This window comes from Pieris napi, chromosome 5, assembly GCF_905475465.1.
Source record: "Pieris napi chromosome 5, ilPieNapi1.2, whole genome shotgun sequence".
NCBI lineage: Eukaryota > Metazoa > Arthropoda > Insecta > Lepidoptera > Pieridae > Pieris > Pieris napi.
This window is the reverse complement of record NC_062238.1, coordinates 10333128-10358765: the sequence shown is the minus strand read 5'-3', so window position 1 is coordinate 10358765 and position 25638 is coordinate 10333128. Positions and strand designations below refer to the sequence as shown.

At 31.5% G+C, this 25638-nt stretch overlaps 2 protein-coding genes and 1 non-coding gene across 3 annotated transcripts in view; 2 read left to right on the top strand and 1 right to left on the bottom strand.

The window, feature by feature from the left end:
• Positions 1 to 25638, bottom strand: part of LOC125049472 — a 112673-nt gene that overhangs the window by 16970 nt on the left and 70065 nt on the right. The window lies entirely within an intron of this gene.
• Positions 4303 to 11125, top strand: LOC125049473 (15-hydroxyprostaglandin dehydrogenase [NAD(+)]-like). The gene is made up of 5 exons (XM_047648790.1): positions 4303 to 4439; positions 6877 to 7113; positions 8045 to 8215; positions 8878 to 9008; positions 10872 to 11125. Exons 1-5 carry the CDS (start codon positions 4341 to 4343, stop codon positions 11023 to 11025), a joined length of 792 nt encoding a protein of 263 aa, XP_047504746.1. The 5' UTR covers positions 4303 to 4340; the 3' UTR covers positions 11026 to 11125.
• LOC125050008 lies at positions 19598 to 19716 on the top strand. The gene has a single exon (XR_007117089.1). It is a non-coding gene; the product is annotated as a 5S ribosomal RNA (ribosomal RNA).

The window sequence follows — 25638 nt, the reverse complement described above, 5'->3', positions numbered from 1 at the left end:
GCTACTAATACTGTGTGATTCTCCTGTGCCTCACACGTCAGCAGTTTTTAGGTCTAATATATTATCTAAGAGATGAGCCTCTTGTCCGTTTACCCTGTTAAAAAATACCAGATTTTATTTAAAAAATAATTAAATAAATCTTTCATTGTTTATCAAGGTCACTTCAAGTAAGTTTCGGATGAGCTCCGTGTTTCTAAATCCAAATTACTTGGTGCTTAACGTGAACCTTTTTTTTTTTGGCCGTATTACGTAAGCAGATTTACTGCAATTTATTTCCCCCCCCCTCCCCTCTTCTTGTCAGCAAAAGAAAAAAAAACTCTCATAAATAATAGTAAATAAACGTATTAATTTTTTGTAGGAGTCTTCGAAAATGCATTTCATTTTCAAGCATAGACAATGTGTGGGTAATATGTGTAAAACAGTAAATACCGTTGACGTAATCACCAAATAAGAAAATCAAAGCCCCGTATAGTGCTTACGTAATACTGGAACGGCCCTAGTTCATTACTTCCCTGCCTAATTAACAAGCCAAACTGACCTTGCAACCGAAAAACCGTGCGAAATTACACAAATGTCAAGAATACAAAGACCATTAAAAATGCTGAAACAGTCCTAGATTTTATTTTAATTCGTGTCGCGAATACTTTTCTTTATTAACATGGAATGTGGGGAGGAGAATAGTACAACGTAAACAAAGGGAAACTTCAGTGGAAATTCAACCGAGTCATCTCCACAATTTGATGTTTCATTTCAAAGTAGAAAAACGAATACCGACCCGTGGTTACACCATATTAAGTCCAGTCTGAGTAACGCATTTGACGCCTGTTGTTTTGCTAGTAGCAAAGTTATTAGTAAATGTAAAATTAGAATCATTTAATGTATATTTCTTTTTGACGTTCATAAGTGTACATTGTGTTACCTACATGAATAAATGATTTATGACTTTTGATGAATTTTTTCCGTGAAATTTGTGAGAAAAACATATACCTTTTTTTATGTAACAGGAGGCAAACGGGCAGGAGGCTCACCTGATGTTAAGTGATACCGCCGCCCATGGACACTCACAATGCCAGAAGGCTTGCAAGTGCGTTGCCGGCCTTTCAAGAATTGGTACGCTCTTTTCTTGAAGGACCCTGAGTCGAATTGGTTCGGAAATACTACAGTGGGCAGCTGGTTCCACATAGTGGTGGTGCGCGGCAAAAACTGTCTTAGAAAACGCTCAGTTGTGGAACGACGGACGTCGAGGTGATACGGATGGTATTTCGTATTTTGCCTTGACGTCCGATGATGAAACTCAGCTGCAGGTATTAGACCGAACACACACGAACTTACAATTCACCAAACGTGCTTGGTGTAAATAGATCGTCATACTCAAATATTGAACTCGACAGAAATTTTTTGAAGTCGGTTAAAAAATATCATTCTTCTTGTTTATACTAAAAAGGAACCAAATAAAACTAAAAACCATACGTCATACAAAACTGGCGAGGATCTCAAACACTCCCTTTGAGGCATAGGCAAATATGTCTCCGTTCTAACTGTGATAAAAGTGTTCTTTTTGCATGATTCAACCGAGTACACGTTTTACTGTCGGACAATTCATATATAACGAAAAAATAACTTTAGAACGTGCATTTGAAATGTGTGCACCAAAGGATTTTTTATTAGGCACTTCATATTCAACATTTTTTTTTTACAATTCACACCAATTGACCTAGTCCCATGCTAAGCTGGTGAAGCTTGTGTTATGGGTACTAGGCAACGGATATACATACATATTATAGATAGATAGACATATAAATACATATTTAAACACCCAAGACCTAAGCACAACACCAAATGCTCGTCACATCGATGTTCGTCTCAGCCGGGGATCGAACCCGGGACCCATGGATTCGCAGTCAGGGGTACTAACCACTAGACCAATGAGTCGTCGAATAATATAATAGAAAATAAACCTAATTCACTCAAAAGCAACCACGAAAGGAAAAATACCCTAACCGACCGGTCACCGTGGGGCTCAGCGACTACCACCCTCCTAATTCCCGATTCTTAAGGAGCGGAATTGGAAAATTGACGCGAGGAATAGAGACAAGAGGAAGAATTTGGAGGAGGCTTTCAATCGGTCGGAGGTCGAGTACTAATGTAAAACATAACGTCATGGACTTAGTTTAGTTTAGTGTAGTGTAGTACTGGAATAAAGGCTATTTTTATTTTTATTGTGAAGTGTTTCTTTAGGCGGTATGAGAGTAAATTATTACGAAAACGTCACGAATTGCGGCGTTTTTGTCGAAAAAAAAGAGAGAGCGATTAAGACCGATTGAGAGGGAGTGAGAAGGGCGAATTACCTTATAGAAGTTCCATTTTTAAAATTATAATTTCAAAAAAAAAGTAAAGAGAATTTATGAAATATTAGTATTTTATATTTTATGCAAAATAATTGATTGAAATCTCAAATTGTAAATTAATATGCCACGTGTTTTTATTATCGAATAAATAAATTTAAAAAATTAAATTTATAATTTGTATTAGTTTTCGACACGTTTAATATTTTAATGACAATTAAATTCATTAAATTTCTAACATATCTTTCTTTTTCCCTACCTCTGTCTCGAAATTCTAAAGTTTTAGATTTGTATAAATATTAATAAGACTTTAGACATTAGTTTGCCAAAGAAGTTTCACTTCTGCCATGAGTTGTGTACTTTGTACGCGAGCACTTTATTTTTATTTTTATAAAACGCTTCAGTACGGAAGAACGAAGTTCGTTTTTTCCTACCAACTAGAAGGGTAAGTGATCAGCACAGAATGCTTGACACACGCCGTTGACTTTTCTGGTCTATGGAATGCCGGTTTCCTCACTATGTTTTCCTTCACCATTCAGTGTTAATTTCGCACATATAGCCGGAGTTCGTGCTTACAACCTGACCTGATAAGAGTACTAGTACATTGAAGCTACTAGACCAACACTATTTGTCTATAAATCATAATATAGCTATCAATGCGTACTGAACATTATATTATCTGTTCATTTTAACAACGTGATGATGATTCATTGATGTTTATATATCGATATAAACTATTTCCAGCTAGTGAAAAATTCTATCTTATATCTGTGTCATTCGAAAAAGCTGAATGGCAAGGTCGCATTTAATATTGAAAATGTTGAGATCAAACTTCTCAAGTTGAAATGAGCGATTGCCCGCAGCGGTCAAAAGCACTTTACAAAGTTTTTGAAATTTTAATACCTTATCTATCGAGCAAAATAATCTGTTGAAATATTTCTGTTTTGTGAAGACAGAAATACCTCACTTTGCAAATCACATTCATTTATTTAGATAAAGGTGACGTACACTTATTTATTATTATTATTTAAATTTATTCACAAAAAAAGTTACATCTTAATTCAAACCATGCCCCGCAAAACTGCTTACGCAGTTTGACTGCAGGTAACTCGTCTTGAATAAAAATAACTTCTAAACACTAATATAATTAATAACTTAATATAATTAATTTACTTATAGGTGTAACCTATAAGCATATTTAACAAATGGTATTTTAAAAAACCTCTAAATTTATCCAATGAAGTCTCACGTCTTATGTCCTCGGGTAAACTATTGAGCAAGTATGGAATCCGCTTCTTCAACGGATTTCTTTTTTAAAATTTATGAACGGAAATTTAAAAAAATGAAGTTCTAAATTAACATTTATTACCAATTACCAAATCAAGGATGAACTGAACGAAAGAACTGGCAAGGAACTATCCACTCATTTTGATTACCAATTTTTTGGTTTAAATTTGTAAGGAATTTGTTGGAATGATTGTACAAATGGAGCATTCCACTTGATAATAAAACAATGAGTCTTAAACGCTTAGTATCGGCAGGCATTTCGTAATAGAAGCAGGTACATATATTACAGTAAGAACTGAATAAAAACATCATCAACTATTAGGGTTATAACGTGTAAACTTAATGTAATTAATAATATACCACCACATACACGAATTCAAGTGGACAAACGAATTTAACAATTATATATAAATTAATCCCTATTTTAGTATTACAAAGAAAATATTTTGTACGTCAGATTTGGCTCATGTTTTGCAAGATTACAGGCAAATTTATTTTAATCCATACAAATCAATCTCGTATATTTTGAGATAACGACCATCATGTTTGAAGTAAATTATTAAAAAGCCTTAATAAATGTTATACATGTAGAACCAGAATACCTTTTTAATTAGTTGCTACGTAACGTTGAAGGGCAAACGTCTTTATCAGTAGATAAATATTGATAAAATAAATACGGATTTATTTCGTGGCATTGTTTTATACGATATGGTTTGGAGTGTGGATAATAAAGTAGTTTTAGTCACTGGTGGTGCGGCTGGAGTTGGTGCTGGATTAGTGCGTGAACTGCTAGCTAGGAATGCAGCGGTATGTATAAATATTTAAAAAAATTAAAGATGTGGTAATAGAACTGCGTGTAATTGTAGTAATCAAACTTTTTAAAAGGAAATGTCTATCTTTTTATTGATTATCTTAATTTAACAGTCTTGAGTTGTTCAGTGCCTCAATTTTTTTATTACTGTAACACCAGTATACTAAGGGAAAAATTCAAAGTCGAGAGCTAAGTATGACTCCCATATGTCAACCCACAAACAAGTATTGGATTTTGACAGGAAAATTGGAATCGCAGTGCTAAGTCTTTGAACCTAAACCTTTTCTAGTACTTCTGTAATTTCCACAGATTTTTTGAACATCTAAGATTTGCTCAAACCCCTGCAATAGTGATTGTGAAGCAATAACTGAGTTTATTTTACTGACCCACAGACAAGATATTACTGAACAGACTGATAATTCCTTTTATCTTACATCTTTTAATAGTTGCGGTTCAAGTCTCTAATCTATAATTCACTTTAAATAACATATGTAAGCTACGAACATTTATCAATCAATTCAATATCTCAACTATCGTTTAACCACTACAATGTACACCACATGTTGCAATATCCGAACTTCAATTATGTCTATAAGAAATGCAATTAAACCCAGTTTCCTACAGTGGCCGTATACAGTCAATTGTTTTGCTCTATAATATATTAAAACTGTTGGTCCTTAGTGATTCAAAAGCACAGCCTAAGCCACTAAGTATGGATGCTATTTTAATTTAATGTTATTTATTACTTGAGGAATGATTTTTTAGTGTATTTAAATTTTAATATTAGCTATTAAATATTACATATACTAGATATTAACATTTCAAGAATAAACAATAGAATCAATTGAGTATTTATTCAAGAATAAATATTTATTGAATAGCTGCCCTGAACATCACCTTAATATGATTTTTAGTCTACCTTATTAGTAGCTGCATACTAATATTAGAACATTTTGCTACTCCATAGAAACTGTTCGCATTTCCCGAACCTACTATTTCGCTCTCCATAAACACCTTCCCCAGAGTTCAAGGAATAAATAAAAAAACATACTCGAATTTAAAACAACATACTGGTTATATTGACCACAATCAAAGGTCCGAGCGGATAAAAGTATGTATTAGGTACTTAATAATAACGTCATCGGCTGTTACGACTATCGGTTTTTACGACCAAATATTTTGACTGTATTTTTATTTATATAGATTGGACAATTTCTGATATGAATAGAAATCAGAAAAACCGCTTCAGTCGTAAAGTACTTAAGCAATGTTTATATTGTTGTTTACTGTATTTGTAAGAGTAGATTGGTTGTTATCAAGGGTTCATTTATAATTATATATTAATTTTTATTAAAGAAACACATTGTTTTAATCAAGTATAAAAACCATTTCCGCATTTGATTAGAATTATTCTCTATTGTAGAGATTATCTTTCCACTGTAATATTCTGAAGATTCTAAAAAGCAATCGAAATCCTCCCCAAAACGGGACATTCGCCAAATCACGTAGGATTTCATTATTGGGCTTCGTTAAGCTAGATTTGTTGGTGAAAATCCGCACAAGGAAAATTCGAAAAGAAGTAAGATAAGAAATCAGGTTTCTTATATATAATATGACAGCGTGAAATCAATATAGTAAATAAATATACTTGAATTATTTATTTATTTTATACTACAAATTAGGTATCCATGTTGTATTATTATTTAATAAAATAGTTATAATTTACTATATAGGGTAAGAATATTGTAAATAATATCGCTTGCCCCGGAAAAAGCAATCATAACAAGCTATTTTTTGTAAAAATATAGGTAATAAATGAGTAAATGTATATTATAGTAATTTATCTCATTAGACTGAAGAGTAAAAGCGTTCTACGATTGTTTCACTGTTTAAACATAAACAACGACACAGTAACCGCACATTACGACGGTAATTTGACGAATGTCTAGAACGTAATTTATTACCGCTACGCGGAAATATTATGTCACCTGTACAATATTATATAAAAATCGTGTTTGAAGCATTTACTATACAGTTATATGTTTCTTGCTCTGCGGTAATTATATAAGGTAGGTAGGTCAGCTTTTGTAATCTGAAACAATTATTGTCTTGCCGGGAGTTGAATCAACGACTTCCAGGCATATGTTAACCACTAAGCCTTAAAAGCAATCACCATATTATGTTTTTTAACATATTATAAGTACCAATTAATTAACAACTTGACATGTTCTTTATTTCAATAAATATTGATAATATGATATACAGACGCTAAATCCCAATTGTAGATACAAAAATATATGAACATTACCCCGAATTTAGTCATGATAATTTTCACACACAAGATAACCCACATTTAACATATATCAAATTACTTACATAACATAATACATTATATTATATTGACTTAATGCCAGTAACTTTAAATGGTTACAGCATGTCGCGTTTCTTGATGTTGCGGTGCGAGAGGGTGCCGCTTTAGAGAACGAACTTCTAAATAAGTTTGGAGCTTTGAGAGCGAAGTTCATACAATGTGACATCACTAAGGAAGGAGAACTCAGCGAGGCATATAAACAAGTTTTTGATAAATATAGGAGGCTGGATGTCGTCGTGAATAATGCTGGGATTGTAGGAGATAATGAAATGTGCAGAGAGATAATTGATGTTAATTTTGTAAGTGTGGTTGTTTAATCGCTTTACTATATATTAAGGATAGTTTTTTTACAAAGGTATATCGTGTATTTATAACATATACAACATTTATTTAAATATTGTTAAAGATTTGTCTCTCTCCCTAAAATATGGCGAGGGGGCCGATGGCTGGCCATGCGTCATGCTCGTGAATGGGTGACTGCTCCTATTTCACCATGCCTCCTGCTGATAGAGGACAAATCTTTGTTTTTATTATATTTAATAATTATTAATTACTTAAGATGTCATGTGGAACATGATGTGTAAACGAACGTTGTGTGAAACAAAAAATCTTGGCGAATTAAAAGAGTGGCGAAGAGTTTATTGCCAGTTCTTCTCTTCCGTTTTACGCCACTGATTTGAGACCTGGCAGTAAATGTTAAATTAGCTATTCATATATATTTTTTTGACGTTCATAAGTGTACATTGTGTTACTTATATGAATAAATGATTTTGAATTTTGATATAAACTGAAATAAGAACACAACTGAGTTTTAGAAGATTTAAATGTTAAATCTAATCAATAAGTAGATAATTTAGTCTCGATTAAATCTCCAAATAAATATAATAAAAATCCGGTAGAATTGCAAAGCTTTTTATGATAATAATAAACAAATTGAAGTAATACCGTTTTAACAGCGTTTAATGTCGAAGTATTTACTTATTATAGACAAATATGAAAGAATATGAAATCAAATTAAGTTTTATTTAATTACATTGGTAACTATGAACACTTATAAACGTCAATATTTAAAACTGGAATATCTACCAGTTCCCAAATCAAGCGTTGTACTCTCCGCCACTCATAATATATTAAAATTCAATTAATCCCTAACCATACTAAACTTATCATACTTATTCCGGCTAAAAAGGCCTTGTAAAGCTCATTTTAATTCCTTTTAACTTTTTTCAGTGCGGTACTGTAACGAGTACATTGAAGGCTTTAAGCATAATGAGGGCGGATGTGGAAGGCAGCGGCGGGGCCGTAATAAACGTATCATCCTCGCATGCTTTTAAACCATCCTCTCTTTGTGTGTACAATGCTACAAAAGCCGCGGTGTTGCAATTTACTAATTTTCTAGCGGTAAAAGCAGATATTGATTATTATTAATATTTTTTTTAAGTTTTTAGAAAATCACTGACTGGTTTATATAGTATAATAATAATGAGTCAACGCAATGTATAAAATAAATAAAAGAGCAGTGGCGCTACAGTCTTTTTAGGTCTGGGCCTCAGATTTGTTAATCTAATAGGCAAGTATGTGATCAGCCTCCTGTGCCTGACGCAGGCTATCAACTTTTTTGGTCTAAGGCAAGCCGGTTTCCTCACAATGTTTTCCTTCTCCGTTCGAGCGAATGTTAATTTAATTTAAAAAATTTAATAACAACGCGATGTATATTTATGTAAATTATCAATATATTTTTATACTTTATTCGTATCATTTTATTATTATTTAATTTTATTAATGTAACTAAACATAACAACTATACAGGATTTACAATTTCCTTCACCTACATAGTAATAATATATGTTTGTTTTTTATTTTTATTCATATCCCCGATGCTCAAATGTTTTAGATTAGACTCACTCACACTTCTTACTTTAAATAAATTTGTGGGACAAAGACCAAGAAGTGTTGACTGAATACAAAAGTATTTTTATAAGAACCTCTAGACTTAGTAAACATACAACTCCAGTGAACTTATTAAGCAAAAACTTTGAAGAAAATGTTCAATTGATTTTCAGGGTAATGAATCTGGGATGAAAGTACGTATAATCACAGTCTGCCTCGGACCGACGGACACGGCGCTGCTACACAAGAGAAACTTAAACAACTTCGCAAAAGACGCTCACGGACTAACTTCAGAGCCTCAAAGGTAATTTGTTATGACTTGAAATACTCGCCCCGGAGGAAATGAGAGCAAAAGTCGAAGTAATTTTTGAAAAAGATTTTTCTTCTTGATTTTGCTTGGATTTACGATTCATCTATATTTCGATTAAGGATATGACATATTACTTAAGCAGTTTAATGTTTTTGTTATTGTGTTTTTGTATTGGAGTTGTAAAAATTTGTTTCAATTGTAGGTTCGTATCTTTCGACTTTTCGGATTTTTTCACTCCAAAAATTTTAACCATACTTTTTTGGGACTAGACTATAGAAAACAAATAAAATATCTATTATACAAATTATTATAAGGAATTTCACCATATAGAACTTGACTTTAGGAATGTAGTACCTTCAACGTGTGATAAATTTAGATTTTTTTGGTACCCTTAGATCCAAATAATAAAAAGATTTATCTAAAAATATATTCATAATAAAATCCAATATATAAAATAAAATACACAAATCATAATAAATACTAATACTGGACTCTGAACACGTCGCATTTAAATAATTGGGTACATGGTTATTGGACACACAGACATCTGGGGGTTTGCATGCTATGACCTCAGATTACATCACGTAAAATAAATATGACTCCTCAAAGAGCCAGAAAATAGGGGAATTATTTTGACAAATGACAACACACGTTTAAGTCACTCATGCATAACACATGAGGCGTAAACGGGCAAATTTCAATTTTCCTCTTTATGTCTCTATATTTCTGTACTTCAAACGCGTAGGTTTAAATTACTTATACATATTTAATATACTCATGGTCCTAGGTTTAAAGGTCAGCGTGCAAGACTAACAAATTGTAAGAAAAGTTAGCAACAAAAGTGATTTGTTTTCTTAAATCGTGTAATTAGTTTGTCTATATATACTTTTATTTATTATTATTGTTATTTTTCCTTTAGACTACTTTATTTTAGTTATAGTAACGGGTTATTTTGAGTTTTTTTTTTGTTAATAATTTATTCTTGTACTCTACCCTCTGTAGGTATTTCTTTTTCATTGTTCCACATTAGGGTTGCCTGGAAGAAATCGCTTGTTAGCGATAAGGCCGCCCGTTGCCTTATAACTTTTGTAACATGTTTTTTTTTTATTTTTGTTATGTGTATGTTTGTTAATAAGGTAATAAATCATAAATAAATAATAAATAATTAGAAGGAAGAAATTGTTAGGCGCTTAACAGGCCTACCCTTAGGTTTAAGTAAGTTCTTAACGAACTGGTTGTTGCAACTCTTTACTATAAGACAGAAATAGAACCTTAATTACGTAAACTAACATTGAACACCAAGTTCGATAGTTATTTGAATACCCGTAGCGCTGACGTCGTAACTACGCGCCGAGTAAAATTACGTAATATGAAAATTTTACAGGCACATCATTTGTCAAAGTCAAAGTCAAATCATTTATTTCAATTAGACCATCTAAAATGGCACTTTTGAACGTCAAAAAAAAAATACAAAGAAGATTCTAGTTGCCCCTTCCAAAATGTAGTTTCGTGTGGAGAAGAATGGGCAAGAAACTCCACACTTACTCTTTTAAAATAGGTTTACAATATTTTGTTACATTTGTTAAATAATTATATGTGAAGACAATGTACTCTTAGAATAAACTACTATACTAAAAAAGTTAGTAGACATGTTCCTCACATATTTACAAATATCGAAACCGTAGAATATTAACATTAAAGAGTAATAAAAATATTAAAAAAAACACAACAAAACAATGTGTGACATACAATAAAATAATTACATTTGTAGCATTAGAAATTAAAAAATAATAATAACAAAAACATGTTAAAGCAAATATATACGTAATAAACGTAACAATTGAGTTTATTTTTCAGAGTAGAATCAGCAGTTAACGGTATAATTGAAGTAATTCAGCGCGCGGACAACGGAACAACGTGGATGATATCCAACAATGATGTGGCACGTGACGTAACGAAGAAGGTTAGGGAAAACCTTAAGGGTCTGTCGGAAATCAGCGAACCTTTTTAATACGCTTATGTGATTACGGAACGGAATATTTTGTAATAAATAAACGTAAAGCTGTGTTTAATTTTAATAAGTGTAAATACATTTTTCGTAATTTTGGTAACTGTGTTTCATTTTAGTCCGCTAAGGCTTGAGTATTTTTAATTATGTTTATAGATAAACGCCCTCGCACAATCGTTTCATCTTTTGTTTTATTCTCACTTAATAGGTAAAAATCAAATTGATTTTACCAATACAAAGACACGTTATCAACTCAAAGATCCAAATGTTTTGAAGCGTAAACCAAAGATTACTAATAGATGTAAGTTTAATTGACGTTTTAGAATAGATACTTAATAAAGCAATTATCTACGTACTTTTGAGGCATTGGTAATTCAACGAAAGATAGTTCGTACTAAAAGTAAGTAAAATAATTCTTATGAGTCATGCTTAAAAACCACAGTATAACAAAGCTACAATATAAACAATGTAAAATGAATAAAGAATTCAAAATATTAATACAAAAGGTTTTAATATTAGCCCACTGAAGCGCAAACGGATAATAGGTGCTCAACAAAACAAGATTTTCGTAAAGGCATTTACTCTTTGGAAAATATGAGCAATAATAAATGTTGGAGTAATCGAGTGTGGTTAGATAAAAACGGGCCCTGAATTCACACCGGCCCTAATAGATAACCTCGAGAATATTATTTATTCAACGCGAACGGCTTTCTTTATAAAGTTAATCTCAAACATATTTAATATAAGAAAACAACTAAATGAGGTGAGGTGAGGTGAGGGGAGCAACTATGGATATCCAAATCTAGCTCGTTTATCGTCGTCAGTAGATTGGACTATTTAGATTTGAAATGAAATGATTTGTTTTTGTTTCTTATACACGTTACACGACGCCTATCGGGTGCGCTAGTATCTAATAAATATTTTTATCACTTGGATTATCTTGTATAATTGATTAAAATTAGATATAGCTCTTGCATTTTTGCTAGTCTTCATGCTCGTACTATATTCAAAATACTTTCTATAGTGTAGTTATATCATCATAACGATAAATGTTAAGTATTTAAAAACATAAAGGACATTTGACACTTTTGACAGCTTATTGATGGGTCTTCTATTGAATCTAACATGCAATAACCTTTATTTCAATTATTTATCCTAAATAATTATATAAAATTCATTTTAATACATTTTGTGCCTTCTATCTCTATCCGCTAAATAGCAGAATTGTATTGCTGAAAAGGTGGGAGCTTGTAGTTTATTGTTTATCAGAATGCCAAATCATACAATGACTGCTTCACGACTGATTTGAGAGCGACCGCCGATGCGAAAACCGCTGTGTGAGTTCGAAAAGTGAGTTACAGAATCGCAAGGCTGAATAGAGAAAAATGAAATATATCTTACTATAGTTCTACAACAATGATCGTATAGCAAATAAAAACCCGAGGGAATTTAATTCTGTTAGAAGTATAAACCAATATTTATTTTTCCTTATATCAATCGCGGCTAAAGAAACAAAAATATTTGTACAAAACTATTTCATATTTACTTACTCGGAACAACTTCGTGTATTACTCGGGACATTAAAGAAACGGATCCAAAATGGGTAGACATTTTGAACGTTGTGACGAAGTACAAATAAAGATGATGTAATTCAGGTTCAATAACATGTCCTGATTTTTAATAAGTGTGATTAACTTAGACAATAATTTCTTCAAATTAACATAGTCGCTAACTATTATATGCTTAGGGTAAGCTTCGAAGTCCAGCGTCCTCGTTAGCGCGAAGCAGAATATAGAATAGAGATTCTTATATAGAGCAATGTTAGTGGCTTTAGCGTGCGACTCTCATCCCTTAGGACGTAGGTTTGATCCCCGGTTGTGCACCAATGGACTTTCTTTCTTTGTGCGCATTTAACTTCTGCTAAACGGTAGAGGAAAAAATCGTGAGGAAACCGGCTAGCCTTAGACCCAGGCACAGGAGGTCGATTCCATTCCTTATATAGAAAAAGTATTGATGGGACTTGGCTTGACGATTAAAACTATTTCTTTGCTCGCAGAAAATATACAGCTAATATCTAAATATATAAAACAAAGTCGTGTTAGGTACACCACTTATAACTCAAGATCGGCTGGACCGTTGTTAGTTATCTCTTTTTTGGTGGATTTTTATCCGCTCGGAATAGCAGAATAAGTAACAAAATATCGGATAAGTTATCGAATAACAATGAATATCTTAATTAATTTTACGAATTCAAACACCATGTGGTGGCATCTGTTGACAAAATTACGCACCATTTTACATTTAATTCGTGTCAGTTCAAGAAATTCCGATTTGAAGTGAATGAGGAGATGCATAATAAGGCGTTGATTTTGATCGAAGATTACCTCATCAAAAATGTTGTATATCAGAATATGATTTAACATGCAGTATCGCAATATTGGCGCTAAAGAGACGAGGTCTAATGTGTAAAACTGTCATTCTTCTTTCGCTATGGCAAGCAATAAAACATTTCTGTATTTGCAAAAAAAAAGTTGTATTAATGTTTTTACCATAATGAAATTCTAAGTTAAGTTTAATTAAAGTTAACACAATATTATTAGACTGTTAGGCGGGCCGAAGTTAGTTGGGTCAGCTAGTTTAATAATAAAATACAAATACTGCAATAACGAAAATTCGTACAAAATTATTGCAATGAGGACGCCTGTTTGGATTCGTTTCTTTCTACTTTTACTGGAGGTTATTGACGTAGCGAAGTAATTTTTCTCCAACCAATCTTTTATGGTTTCTGTCTTAGTACTGACCTAATTGATTACTTGGTGAAGGGAGGCCATATATTTATGTGCATTGACTGATGCATTTATTAGAAACTTAGAAATCAGATTCGGATCACCTCATTAAGGGAATACATAAGTCTTCTTACATATATATAACTAAAATACTGGTCTTATGATTGTATGTTAAAACAATTAAGCATCACTCATTTTATGAATATGGGCGTTTAACTTTAATTGGAATATACAAGAATTCAGAAATCTTTGTGTTTAGTTTTAATAAAGGTAATTAAATCCTGTCAATATAAATAATTTTAATTTTATACGAAAATGTATGGTAATCCTACTAATATTATAAACGCGAAAGTTTGTAAGTATGTATGGAAGTTTGTTACTCTTTCATATAAAAACTACTGAATAGATTGTAATGAAACTTTACAATAATATAGCTTATACATCAGAATAACACATAGGCTACAATTTATAAAGATATTGTGTGAATTGTCCAAATTTCAAGTAAGTAGGAAAAAATCTAACATCTGCGAGCTATTCTGGCGTGCGCTGCCAAAGCCGCTAGAGTTACACATATATAATGTATGATGGAAATGTATATCTTAAATAGTCAATATCTTCAGTAGTTTTTTCTACTTCACGCTAATAAAAGCCACTTAAATTACTAATCCTGCGCACATGAAGTCGCGGGCACCAGCTAGTAAACAAATATATACGGGGCGTAATTGTACAATTATTGTACACTTCAAAAAGTTTTTTTTCCTACTTCTTAAGAATTTTAATATCGTTTTTACGGCTTAAGTATCACTTAGAAATTTACGGTACCAGGCGGTTAGAGCATCAAAAGAGATCTTTGATCAAGATACGTCGATATTTGTAGAGGAAGATGAGGTAATAAAAAAAAATATATATATATTAACGTAAGCAGAAGCGATTATACTTTTTTCGCTGAGAACATTAAATTATTAAAAACTTTCACCCTTCAGGTCACCGAAGTTTTGGCGTCTATAAGTGCTATATCTTAAGCTAATTGAAGTAATTTTTTTAAATACTATTATCGTACATTACTTATGATGCATCCGTACACACCCTTTTGATAGCTTATTTTCATATAATTGAGTTAATTCCATGTGAACCCCTTTTATATCTATGATAGCAGTCTTGTTTTTCAACTTAAAATTTTCGTTGAAGGAATATAAAATCAGGTTTATGTATATAGGTTTTGGAGAATTCGATTGTAATTTTCGGCTACAACGCTCGCACTAATGGAGAGCTCGATTCGACTGAAATCGAGAGCCAGTATTCTCACAATACCGCTTGATATTTGAACTGGAAGCAGAATAATGACACTTGCCTCATGGATATCTTTTAAGCATTTATGTTCCACCAAAATTCGTAAAAACAAAAATAGTCTTGCACGCTTTTAGCTAAATCACTTTAGTGTCTATTTCTGTCAAGTCGTATTTACGTAATGATGAAAAATTAAAACAAGCAGATCATAAACTTTTGGCTCTTTTTTTTATTTCATAATAGTGGCCCTCAACTCTGAGGTCGAACAGCTATTGAATTATCTCAATATACACTTTCTCGAACAACGAATGTATACGTAAATATCGTGAGGAAACCAAAATATTCAAAAACTGTATGAGGATGGAATTGTCTACAAAGAAGACCATTCAATCTGAGAGCAATACTCACATAGTTTTATTTGATTATTATTAGTAGACATTTACGCAGTCTCGCTAACATCACAAGTGTTATACACGTTATTGGTTAAATCTTGTTTAATGTTTTCTTAAAACCAGAGGAACAAACTAAGGTAAACCCTAGAGCCAAAGCCTTCCGTATATGTTTCGATTCTATATCATTACTAGCTTATCCGGCAAACGTCGTTTTGCCATGTTTATCATTTATAATAAAAAATAGGGGTTAATCGTAGCGGGGTAAAAATTAGGGGTTGTATGTATTTTTTAATGTTGTATCATAAAAAAATTAAAAACATAAAAATTATCTAAAAAACAAAAAAAAAAATGTAGGGGTGGACTACCCTTAACATTTAGGGGGAAGAAAAATAGATGTTATCCGATTCTCAGACATACCTTATGCCGTTTCGGAGGAGTTTAACCACAAACACCGCGACACGAGAATTTTATATATTAGATCATGTTTTTACTAATAGGCAAGTAAGTGCTAGGCCTTTTGACACACTCGACTATTTTCCTTCACCGTACTAGCCAGTGTTAAATACATTGGTGCACAGGTACGGCCAATACACTAGACTAACGCTACGTAACTTAAATTAGCATACAATAATAGAACCATAAACAAACGCTGCTTCGTGCTCTACATATAATAAAAATAAAAATAAATTTGAAAATGGAATATCGAATACCCAATCGTTGTATCGGAAAAGCGGCTTATACCACAACACGCAACCAGCTGGAATCAGATTTCAGATGCATTATTAGCTTCTCGCTACAGAATACAGAATAAACATTCGCTAAGGTACCAAGGATTATTCGATAGACAATTATGAAGTGTTATGGAAAAATAAATCTGGAGCATCATCTTTTTTCACTTAAAACAATATTTAAGCCCACTTCTTATTTCTTCATATCGCACAACACAGCACAGATTTTAAGAATCACCTTTTTATAAACGATTCGTATAAATTACGTCTTGTACTTTGAATTAATAACTCAACTATTATTGATAGTTGATTATATCACCCACTCCCCCACACATATACACACACACACTCACACATACACACACACACACACACAAACACCCACCAAATTTATTCTTACGACTCCGTTTGCAATGTTTTCTTTTAGCACTTAATCTTAATTTTCTTCTATTGTATCTTATAACAATGACCTGATTGTACGTGTTCCAGTCCGGTGGTGGAGAGGCTGGCTACCTGTCACTCAGGTCTCCTGTTACAGAGACCAGTCTCTCACATACACTTCCTAATGTTGTCATCTTAGTTTAAACATAATACCCTTGTATGTATATGTGAGAGAACAAATAAAGAGTATTATTATTATTATAGTAAGATTGTTTAAAAAATATCTGATCTGCAGCAAAGTTCTATTGTACCGTTTGAAAATGTTAAAAGAAGGTTTAGAGCTCTATAAAATCCATTCCTGCTTTTCCAAGAATTGGGCTAAGCCCTTAACATAAATCAGAAACTTACTATTGGAATGTAGTTTAAATGCAATTGCATGCCAACTACCGTGGTTTGGCGACTTGTACTCATATTCCATGGTTTTTATATCGTATTAAATGAGGTTACCAGAAATTACAGTTTGTTCTATATTTTATTAAATAAATAAATCCTTTATTTGCCAAGATTGTGGTACAAAATAAAAAATCGAACAACAAGAAAAATCCGCACAATCAGCCATATATAAATAGGCATGCAAATGTCATAATAAGAAGCTAAGTCATTTATTGTCAAATTTATGTTCTAAATATTCGATCACGCTATAAAAGCACCTTGAGTTTAAAAACCTAATCACCTTCCCCTTGAAAACATTACATGGCAGCCATCTATAACTTCTAGGAAGGTGATTAAATATTCTTACAGCCATGGCGTAACAATTTTTGGAATATAGCGCCGTGCAACATGCAGGCATCCGCTGCCGTGTTGGATCCCTCGGTATATACAAGCAAGTTTCTTTATATGTTTTAAATAATTTTGGATGCTTCTTTACAGTCATAACTGCTTCAAAGATATACAAACTTGGTACTGTCAGAATACCGAGTTCGTGAAAAACTGGTCTACAGCTTATAAGAGGTCCAACGCCCATAATAGCCCTAATACATTTTTTCTGAGTTATAAAATCTTTACTCACATCTACCGATTTGGCTGTTATATAAAATTTTTATCGAGCAGTGTTGGCTTAGTAGCTTCAGCGTGCGACTCTCATGTCAGGTCGTAGGTTCGAGTCTCCGCTGTGCACCATGTCTTTCTATGTACGCATTTAACATTCACTCGAACGGTGAAGGAAAACATCGTGAGGGAACCGGCTTATTAGACCCAAAAGCCGACAGCGTGCATCAGGCACAGGCTGATCACCTACTTGACAAAAGATTAAAAGGTTGTAGCGCCACTGATTTTTTTAATTTATTTTTATTAAATTTTTTAACACTTTATTGTATACATAAAATAGCATAAAACTGCAACTGGAATACTAACTAATAAATGATCTTTGGGTGTGAAAACGTAAAGCAACAGATAACAGACGAATTATGGTGGGAGACATGGAGGTATCAATAATTATTAAACGGACCGCGCCTTTGTTTTGTCTTTTGTTTTACTGTAATAATCCGTCTTGGTAAATTAATTAAAGGAATAATAATGGAACAATTTGTGTAAAGCGCAGAATCAAATATGAAATAAGAATATTTTACATTACAAAATATGAATTAATCGTATCTTTAATGTGATTTTTATTATCTCTAAAATACTAATTGGCAAACGATGTCTCGGTAATTGTTTTGCCAGAAATCATACCCATTTAGGATTGGGCGGAACTATAAATCCTAGAAGTGATAACCTTCAATATTATTAACCTTATACACTTCTTTGTTAATGGTAAGTTTCATATAATTTATTTTTAGAGATTCTTTCATAACAAAGGCCATTATACTTTTCCAATCAAGATATATGACATACCTCCACTCATTCACTCACAAGCACCCACACAATCATTCATTCACTCAAATGCACCAACGCAGTCACTCCTACACTTACGCGTGTTACGTGTTGAGTAATGCTTTTGTTAAGTTTGAAGAAGATTTTGTTCTAAACAGTTTAAAAAAAAATAACAAAATTGTAATTGAAAAAATATAATATATATTAAGTTTGTTATAGAAGAACTGGGAACCCTTCCCAAATCTTACACATTGTATTGCATTGTTATAATGAATAAACACATTTTAATTTTTACCTTATAATAAGTATATAATTGCTTAAAATATATTTTACTGTAATACATAGTTACATGATTAAGCTTAGAAGTGATTTAAGGTTCAACCTTAAAATTTGACTGACAAGTTACATTTCTCAATTTATCCGTTTGTATTCACAACAAGCCTCAAGTAGACATAGTAACGTTGGTCTTGTTGAATCACCGAGCGTTTGTATAGCAATCTATGGTTGCAATACAGCCTGAATATTTCTATACTGTGGTGAAAACAGGTCAGACGCCTCGGCCGTACAGCGCAGTGACCGGAAATAATTTTTGTCTTCACGCACCGATGGTATGCCATTTGGTAATGACTATTCAGCAGATTAATATGTCAATTTCTTTACACAGAAATAGATAAATTATTAACCAACCACCAATTTGCTTTATACGTGTTGACTATACTGTTGTTTTAAAGATTATAAAAGTAGGTAATAACTTATTGGAACGAAGTTCCTTATCGCGCGTTGTGAAAGGGGGCTAGACGGAATAAATTCTTACGAAAAGTTGTCACGACACTTTTTTGCTATTTGTAATTGTAATACACCGGTTCTCGTCCGATCACCGAAGTTAAGCAACGTCGGGCGAGGTCAGTACTTGGATGGGTGACCGCCTTAGAACACCTCTTGATGTTGGCTTTTTTTTGTAGGGATAAGAAATGAATATTATTTTTGGAATAACTGAACTAAATTAGTCTTGTTGGAACGAAGTTATCGAGCGTTGCGAAAGGGGGCTAGACGGAATAAATTAAGACCAAAAGTTGTAACGACACTTTTTGCTATAGTTGTTATATTTTACATTTTCGATTTAGCTATCGCCAACGTCCATACCACGTTGAATACACCGGTTCTCGTCCGATCACCAAAGTTAAGCAACGTCGGGCGAGGTCAGTACTTGGATGGGTGACCGCCTGGGAACACCTCGTGATGTTGTCTTTTTTTTTCGTCGTAAGATTGGTGTCGAGAAAATCTATCATACTGTTATGATACCAATTAACATATAAATTAATCGAAAGGAATTTCGTTCCACCCGGGTGTCCCTTGACACTTCTAAAGTTTTTTATTTATTCCTGAAGTAATTACAATATGGATTGACCATTAGAATAATATTTGTTAGTAATTAAACCTTTTGAATGTAAAAATTATTTGATATTAGTTAGGACAGATACTTGTATGGATGCGCCTCACGAACAATTACTTGAGAGCATATTACATAAAATACTTCGCTACAAAAGGATCAAAACCAATTGCACCTTGAAAAACAAACTCGATAAGAAATGGGCGGTATAATTATATGCAAATTAAACGGTGGAGTTCTTTTTACAAATGACTTTTGAAATTAAACGCGACGGTAATGAAGCATGAAGTAACTAAAGCGTTACGGGCGTATTTATTTGACCGAGTTTACTTGAATTCTAAGTTTAAAACATTAATTCTGAGTTCTTTTAATAAAAAATAGCTCTATAAAGCTTCTGTTAGCTGCCATATAGTTATCTGTAATTATAGATTGACTAATCAATCATGAACACTTCGTCTTAACGCGTTAATTTAGGGAACTAATGATTGCAATTGAAATCATTTTGTTGGATAATCCATGTCTCGCGCTACGACCAAGTGAACGGTCCACTGAATGACCTGACCCGTTGAGCACAGGTAGTTAAAAAAATATTTAAAGTACGGTGTTCTAGCCGCACTAGGACATTCATTGTAAATTAGTTTAAAGATTCATTAAAGAGGGAGACTGGTTACGCTAAAAATTTGGATGATACGAATTGTTATTCGAAAATAATAAAAGTCAGATTTAAGATTTTAAAATAAAAATTATTAATTTAAAAACTTGTAATTTAAAAATTAGTAATTTAAAAATTAGTAATTTAAAAATTAGTAATTTAAAAATTAGTAATTTAAAAATTAGTAATTTAACAATTAGTAATTTAAAAATTAGTAAATTACAAAATTAATAATTTAAAAATATAATAAGATCCTACCTGTGTTTTTACTAAAAAAAAATTACATTAAAATTACCAATCTACCCTTTTTCGCATAACTTTCGTCAGGCGTGCAACAATTATTGCACGCATTAACTACCACTACAGTTTGTATTGGAGGAACTCCGGATCTCTCGTCGGAATTCATATTGGATTCAACATTGTCAATTAGCAACCCTTTCACTCTGAACACCCATTTTTTCTACTACAGAGTTGTAACTAAATTACACGTGTACAATGTACATGCTAGTTTATGGGAAATTTAATACTCATAGTCCTTTTACTTTCTGTCTATGTATTTTTTTAAAAAGGTATTATTTTTTGAGAATCTTTAGTAGTCATCTAGCTATTTTTTTATTATTAAAATAAATACCAGCTCCCTCAACAACCTTAAATACCTTTCTAACGGATCTTTCTCTAGGAACAAAAAATATATACATAAGTACTAACATAACTCTTAATGCAGAGCCCTAATACGTCTTTTAATAATTAATCACTGCGACATTTTTTTTCAATCAAAAATATAATACTACACGGAGGCTGTAATATTCTTTAGAAAATATTCATCGTCAGTTTATCGACTGCGGTATGGATGATTTCACTTTTCATTTAAAAGGTTTTAAATGGACTCTCCAAGGATTTACAGCGGATATTGCTATCCACAGACTGTTTATATTAAACATATTCTGCTACGGCGTAGCATTCGCTACAATATAGCGTAGAGCGGCGGTTTAATCAAAAGAACACTCGTTAACGGTAAACTGTGTTTAAATTGTTTTAAAATTATAATTATAGATATTTACTACTTGCATTTTAAAGTATACTTTAAACTATAATTTCAAATGGAAGTATATTTTTGTAACTATTCAAACATTTTATAATATTTAACAATAGCCTAAGTATACCGAATGACGCGCCATCGTGTGGTCTTACGATTCGTTTATAGTAATTTTATATATGTTTATTTATAAGGGCTTTTGTAAAGATTTATAACAAAACAAGACCAGGTATAGCATACATCTATAACAAACTTAACGGATAAATAAATGAAATTGGTTTAATATCTAAAACCTAATATTATTAAGACAGATAACCCATGAAATTAAATAAATAAAATAAATAAAATAAATAAAATAAATAAAATAAATAAAATAAATAAAATAAATAAAATAAATAAAATAAATAAAATAAATAAAATAAATAAAATAAATAAAATAAATAAAATAAATAAAATAAATAAAATAAATAAAATAAATAAAATAAATAAAAAAATAAAAAATAAATTAAAAAAATAAATTAAAAAAATTAAAAAAATAAAAAAAATAAATAAATAAATAAATTACATTTCTTAGACGAATGTAAATGCAGATTTATCAAATATTTACATAAAGTAAGAGTCGTTTGCTGATCACTATGGTTTAATAAAACTTTCATTTAAAACGCAAACGTTACTGAGTAAATTTAGAGCTGCAATGCGACGTGAGCCGTTGTATATAAATTGTCAACTGTATATTAAAACTTGGCATTTAATTAGATCTCAACTTATTCGTGTTAAACTAATTTAATTTAGTATTTTAATTATTTGTTTATATTTATTTTTAGATTAATAAAAAAATAGTATTTTAATTATTTGTTTATATTTATTTTTAGATTAATAAAAAAATGGACCAATTTTTTTTTATCGCAACAGTACTTAGAAAATCAATCAACATTAGATAATAATGAAATTCATAGTAGATTCTATTTGTGTAACGTTTTCCCCAGAGTCAAATATTGATCGGCCATTCCTGATAAATTGAGGCCGAGAACGAACAAGATCCCTATTCTAATTCTCATTCCAGCCGTAAACCTTTCTCATTTGTTTTCATAGACAACAGAATTAATTCACAGTCTTTAAAAATACAATAAAATATGTCAACCTGCAAAAAAAGATAATTAAAAATGTCAAAAATGTTAATGTTATTAAATATGTCAACCTGCAAAAAAAGATATCGAAAAATTGAATTCTACAGTATATATTTTAGTCACATAAAATTTAAAGTTGCCTCAGATTATTATTTAATGAAAATATATATTGTTTTGTTACGAAAAGTTATCCATTGAAAGATATTATTAATTATTTAGACTTTTATCCCCTTATTAACAAAAGCTGTACACTGCTTTAAATATAATATACTTTAAAAATAAAAATTACGTATAAAGTATTGTCTTACGTAGACCGGCAACGCGCCCACTAGGTAACCATGGGCTGCTGTAGCTGCCTTATAGCGGTTCCCTTTACTTCCTATCATATTTTTTTGTGAATTAATACCAATTCATTTCTTTCTAACAAATCGTCTTTCCGTTGTGATAGTAAGAGACAACCTTTAAGAGACCAAAGAGAACCTTTACGGCTAAATAGATTATAGAAAAACGATTCAAAGATTAGACTATTCTTTTGAATATAGAACATATTAAATACCAGACGTAGGGACTCCATTCTATGTAGTATAAATAATAATTCATTAATATTACTAGAAAATTATTTCTATAAGTCATCAGCATTGTTAATGATAATAATAATCCTTTATTGGCACGAATATGGTAACGGAATTATAATATATTATATATATTTGTGTATTTTGATAGAAACAATGCCAATTCATCATAATATAAAACAATTTCTCTTAGATAACTTGATAATTTTTTTAATAATAATAAAAAGTCTATTATTTCAGATACTCATTTAAAACATTTATATTTCTACCATCTGATTCGTTTCTAGATATATGTGTGCCCTTTATTGCTAAGTCCACACACCCGTCACTTCTGTCTGCACTGTGCCACTCACACACACACTCACAAATTGTCCTCCTCTTTTGAATTTATTGTACCTTTGGCCTAAGTTTAATATTTTGTTGCTCCACTTTTCGGGGCACATGGCAAGAAGAACAGAATCTTTATTATATAAATAACTATTTAACATAATTACCGCATTATTTTTACTTTATATTATAACTACATCATCCTATTATTAAACTACATTCATCACCAAATTAATATAAATCAATATTTTACTTATCAAGTTGCAATGTAAAGTCACTAAAGTTGACAACTGCCTTGCGATTCAAATTTATAAACAATAAACTACATGCTCCCACCTTATCAGAATGCCAAATCATAAAATGACTGCTTCACGACTGATTTGAGAGCGACCGCCGATGCGAAAACCGCTGTGTGAGTTCGAAAAGTGAGTTACAGAATCACAAGGCTGTCCGGAACAGACCTAAGTTTGAACTATTCTTTATTTCCCACCTCTAATAAGTTTATACCTGAAAATGTTTTATTATTTATCGTCGTAGTTCTCAGGTGAAATTTTAATAAAATTCTACCTTCAGTCTAGCGCAGATATTTAAATGAAATGAGATATAACTTTTCTCAATAACTGAGTTCGGAATATTTATGGTCGCATAAGAATTTATTCCTTTTTATGCAATATACTATTTCTGGTATTATAAATGAAAAACGTTTTTTAATATTTAATATGTATTATAGGAGGCAAATTGATTTTTAGTGATACCGCTGCCCATGGAACCTCACATTGCTAGAAGGCTCGAAAGAGCGTTGCCGGACTATAGTTCGATCAATTAAAATTGCTTACTTAAAAGAAATGACTTAATTTTTTTTTGTTTATTTGAGTACTAAAAGTCGTTGACTAAAATTCTTAGCGAACTAGATACTAGTCAACGATTTTCTAAATATTATTAGCGTAAATATAATAACTTATATTAAATAAAATTAAACTATTAATATAAAAATAACTTTTAATTCTTGGTTGTAGCTCAAGTAGTAGTGTAACGAAAATGTGTCTAAAAATAAAATCTTTACTGTAAATCAATAATAATGACTTGATTAGAATTAAAATAATTAATATAATAGATGCAGTGAAGATATATTCATTATCATAGATAAGGAAGTAAACTTCCTCTTCATCTTATTAAATTCAGATAACACGACATGTATTGAAAAATATCATGAATAATTTAATTTTGAAGTGAAAAATTCATTTTGAGCTACTGAAAATATTATGAAACTCGTAAAATTAGGTTTGATCTAGTAACTGCTACCTTTTAAGAAACATATGACACAACAGAAGGTATATTTAAATAAACCTTCACTCATAGGCAATATATTTATAATAGGCCCTCAATTTTTTTTATATGTCAAGTGAAGCCTGGCCTAATTGTTACTTTACGTTACTTACAATATAACCTAAAAACAAGGCATTCCTTGATTTGGGAACTGATAGTAAATGTAAATTTAGTTTTTTTTAAATTATTACATTTACAAGTGTACACCACCAACATGAGTAAATGTAAACAAAAATATTACAGATGTAGCCGGGGCGTATTTCGCGAGACGTGTGATGTGAAGCTTAGATATAGAAAAAGTCCCTGGACACAATGGCAGGAGAGTAGAAAAGGTAATATTTAAAAAAAAATATCATGAGTAAATACATTTTTGATATTAAAATAAATATAATATAAAACAGAATCTCAGAATTTAGTATTGAGGATCCGTTTTTTGTTGTAAACGTTTTAATATGGAGCAGGTACTCATGATGAAAATCCGTACAATATAAATTTAAATTTAACTCTGCGTAGGCATTTGTGGAATGTACCGGAATTCTGAGCTCAAACAAAACGAGTCAAGGTTCAAAACTCTATCTGGGTAACGCGACAGATCATTTTTCATATTCCATCGCGTGAAAAGGCACGTTTTTCGTTCATATTTCGTTGCTCGCTTTGACGATTTTTGTTTTCAACGTGAGGAATATTTTATTCAGTCGCTCTATTCAGGACTTTTGATTTACCACATTTATTTACATGTA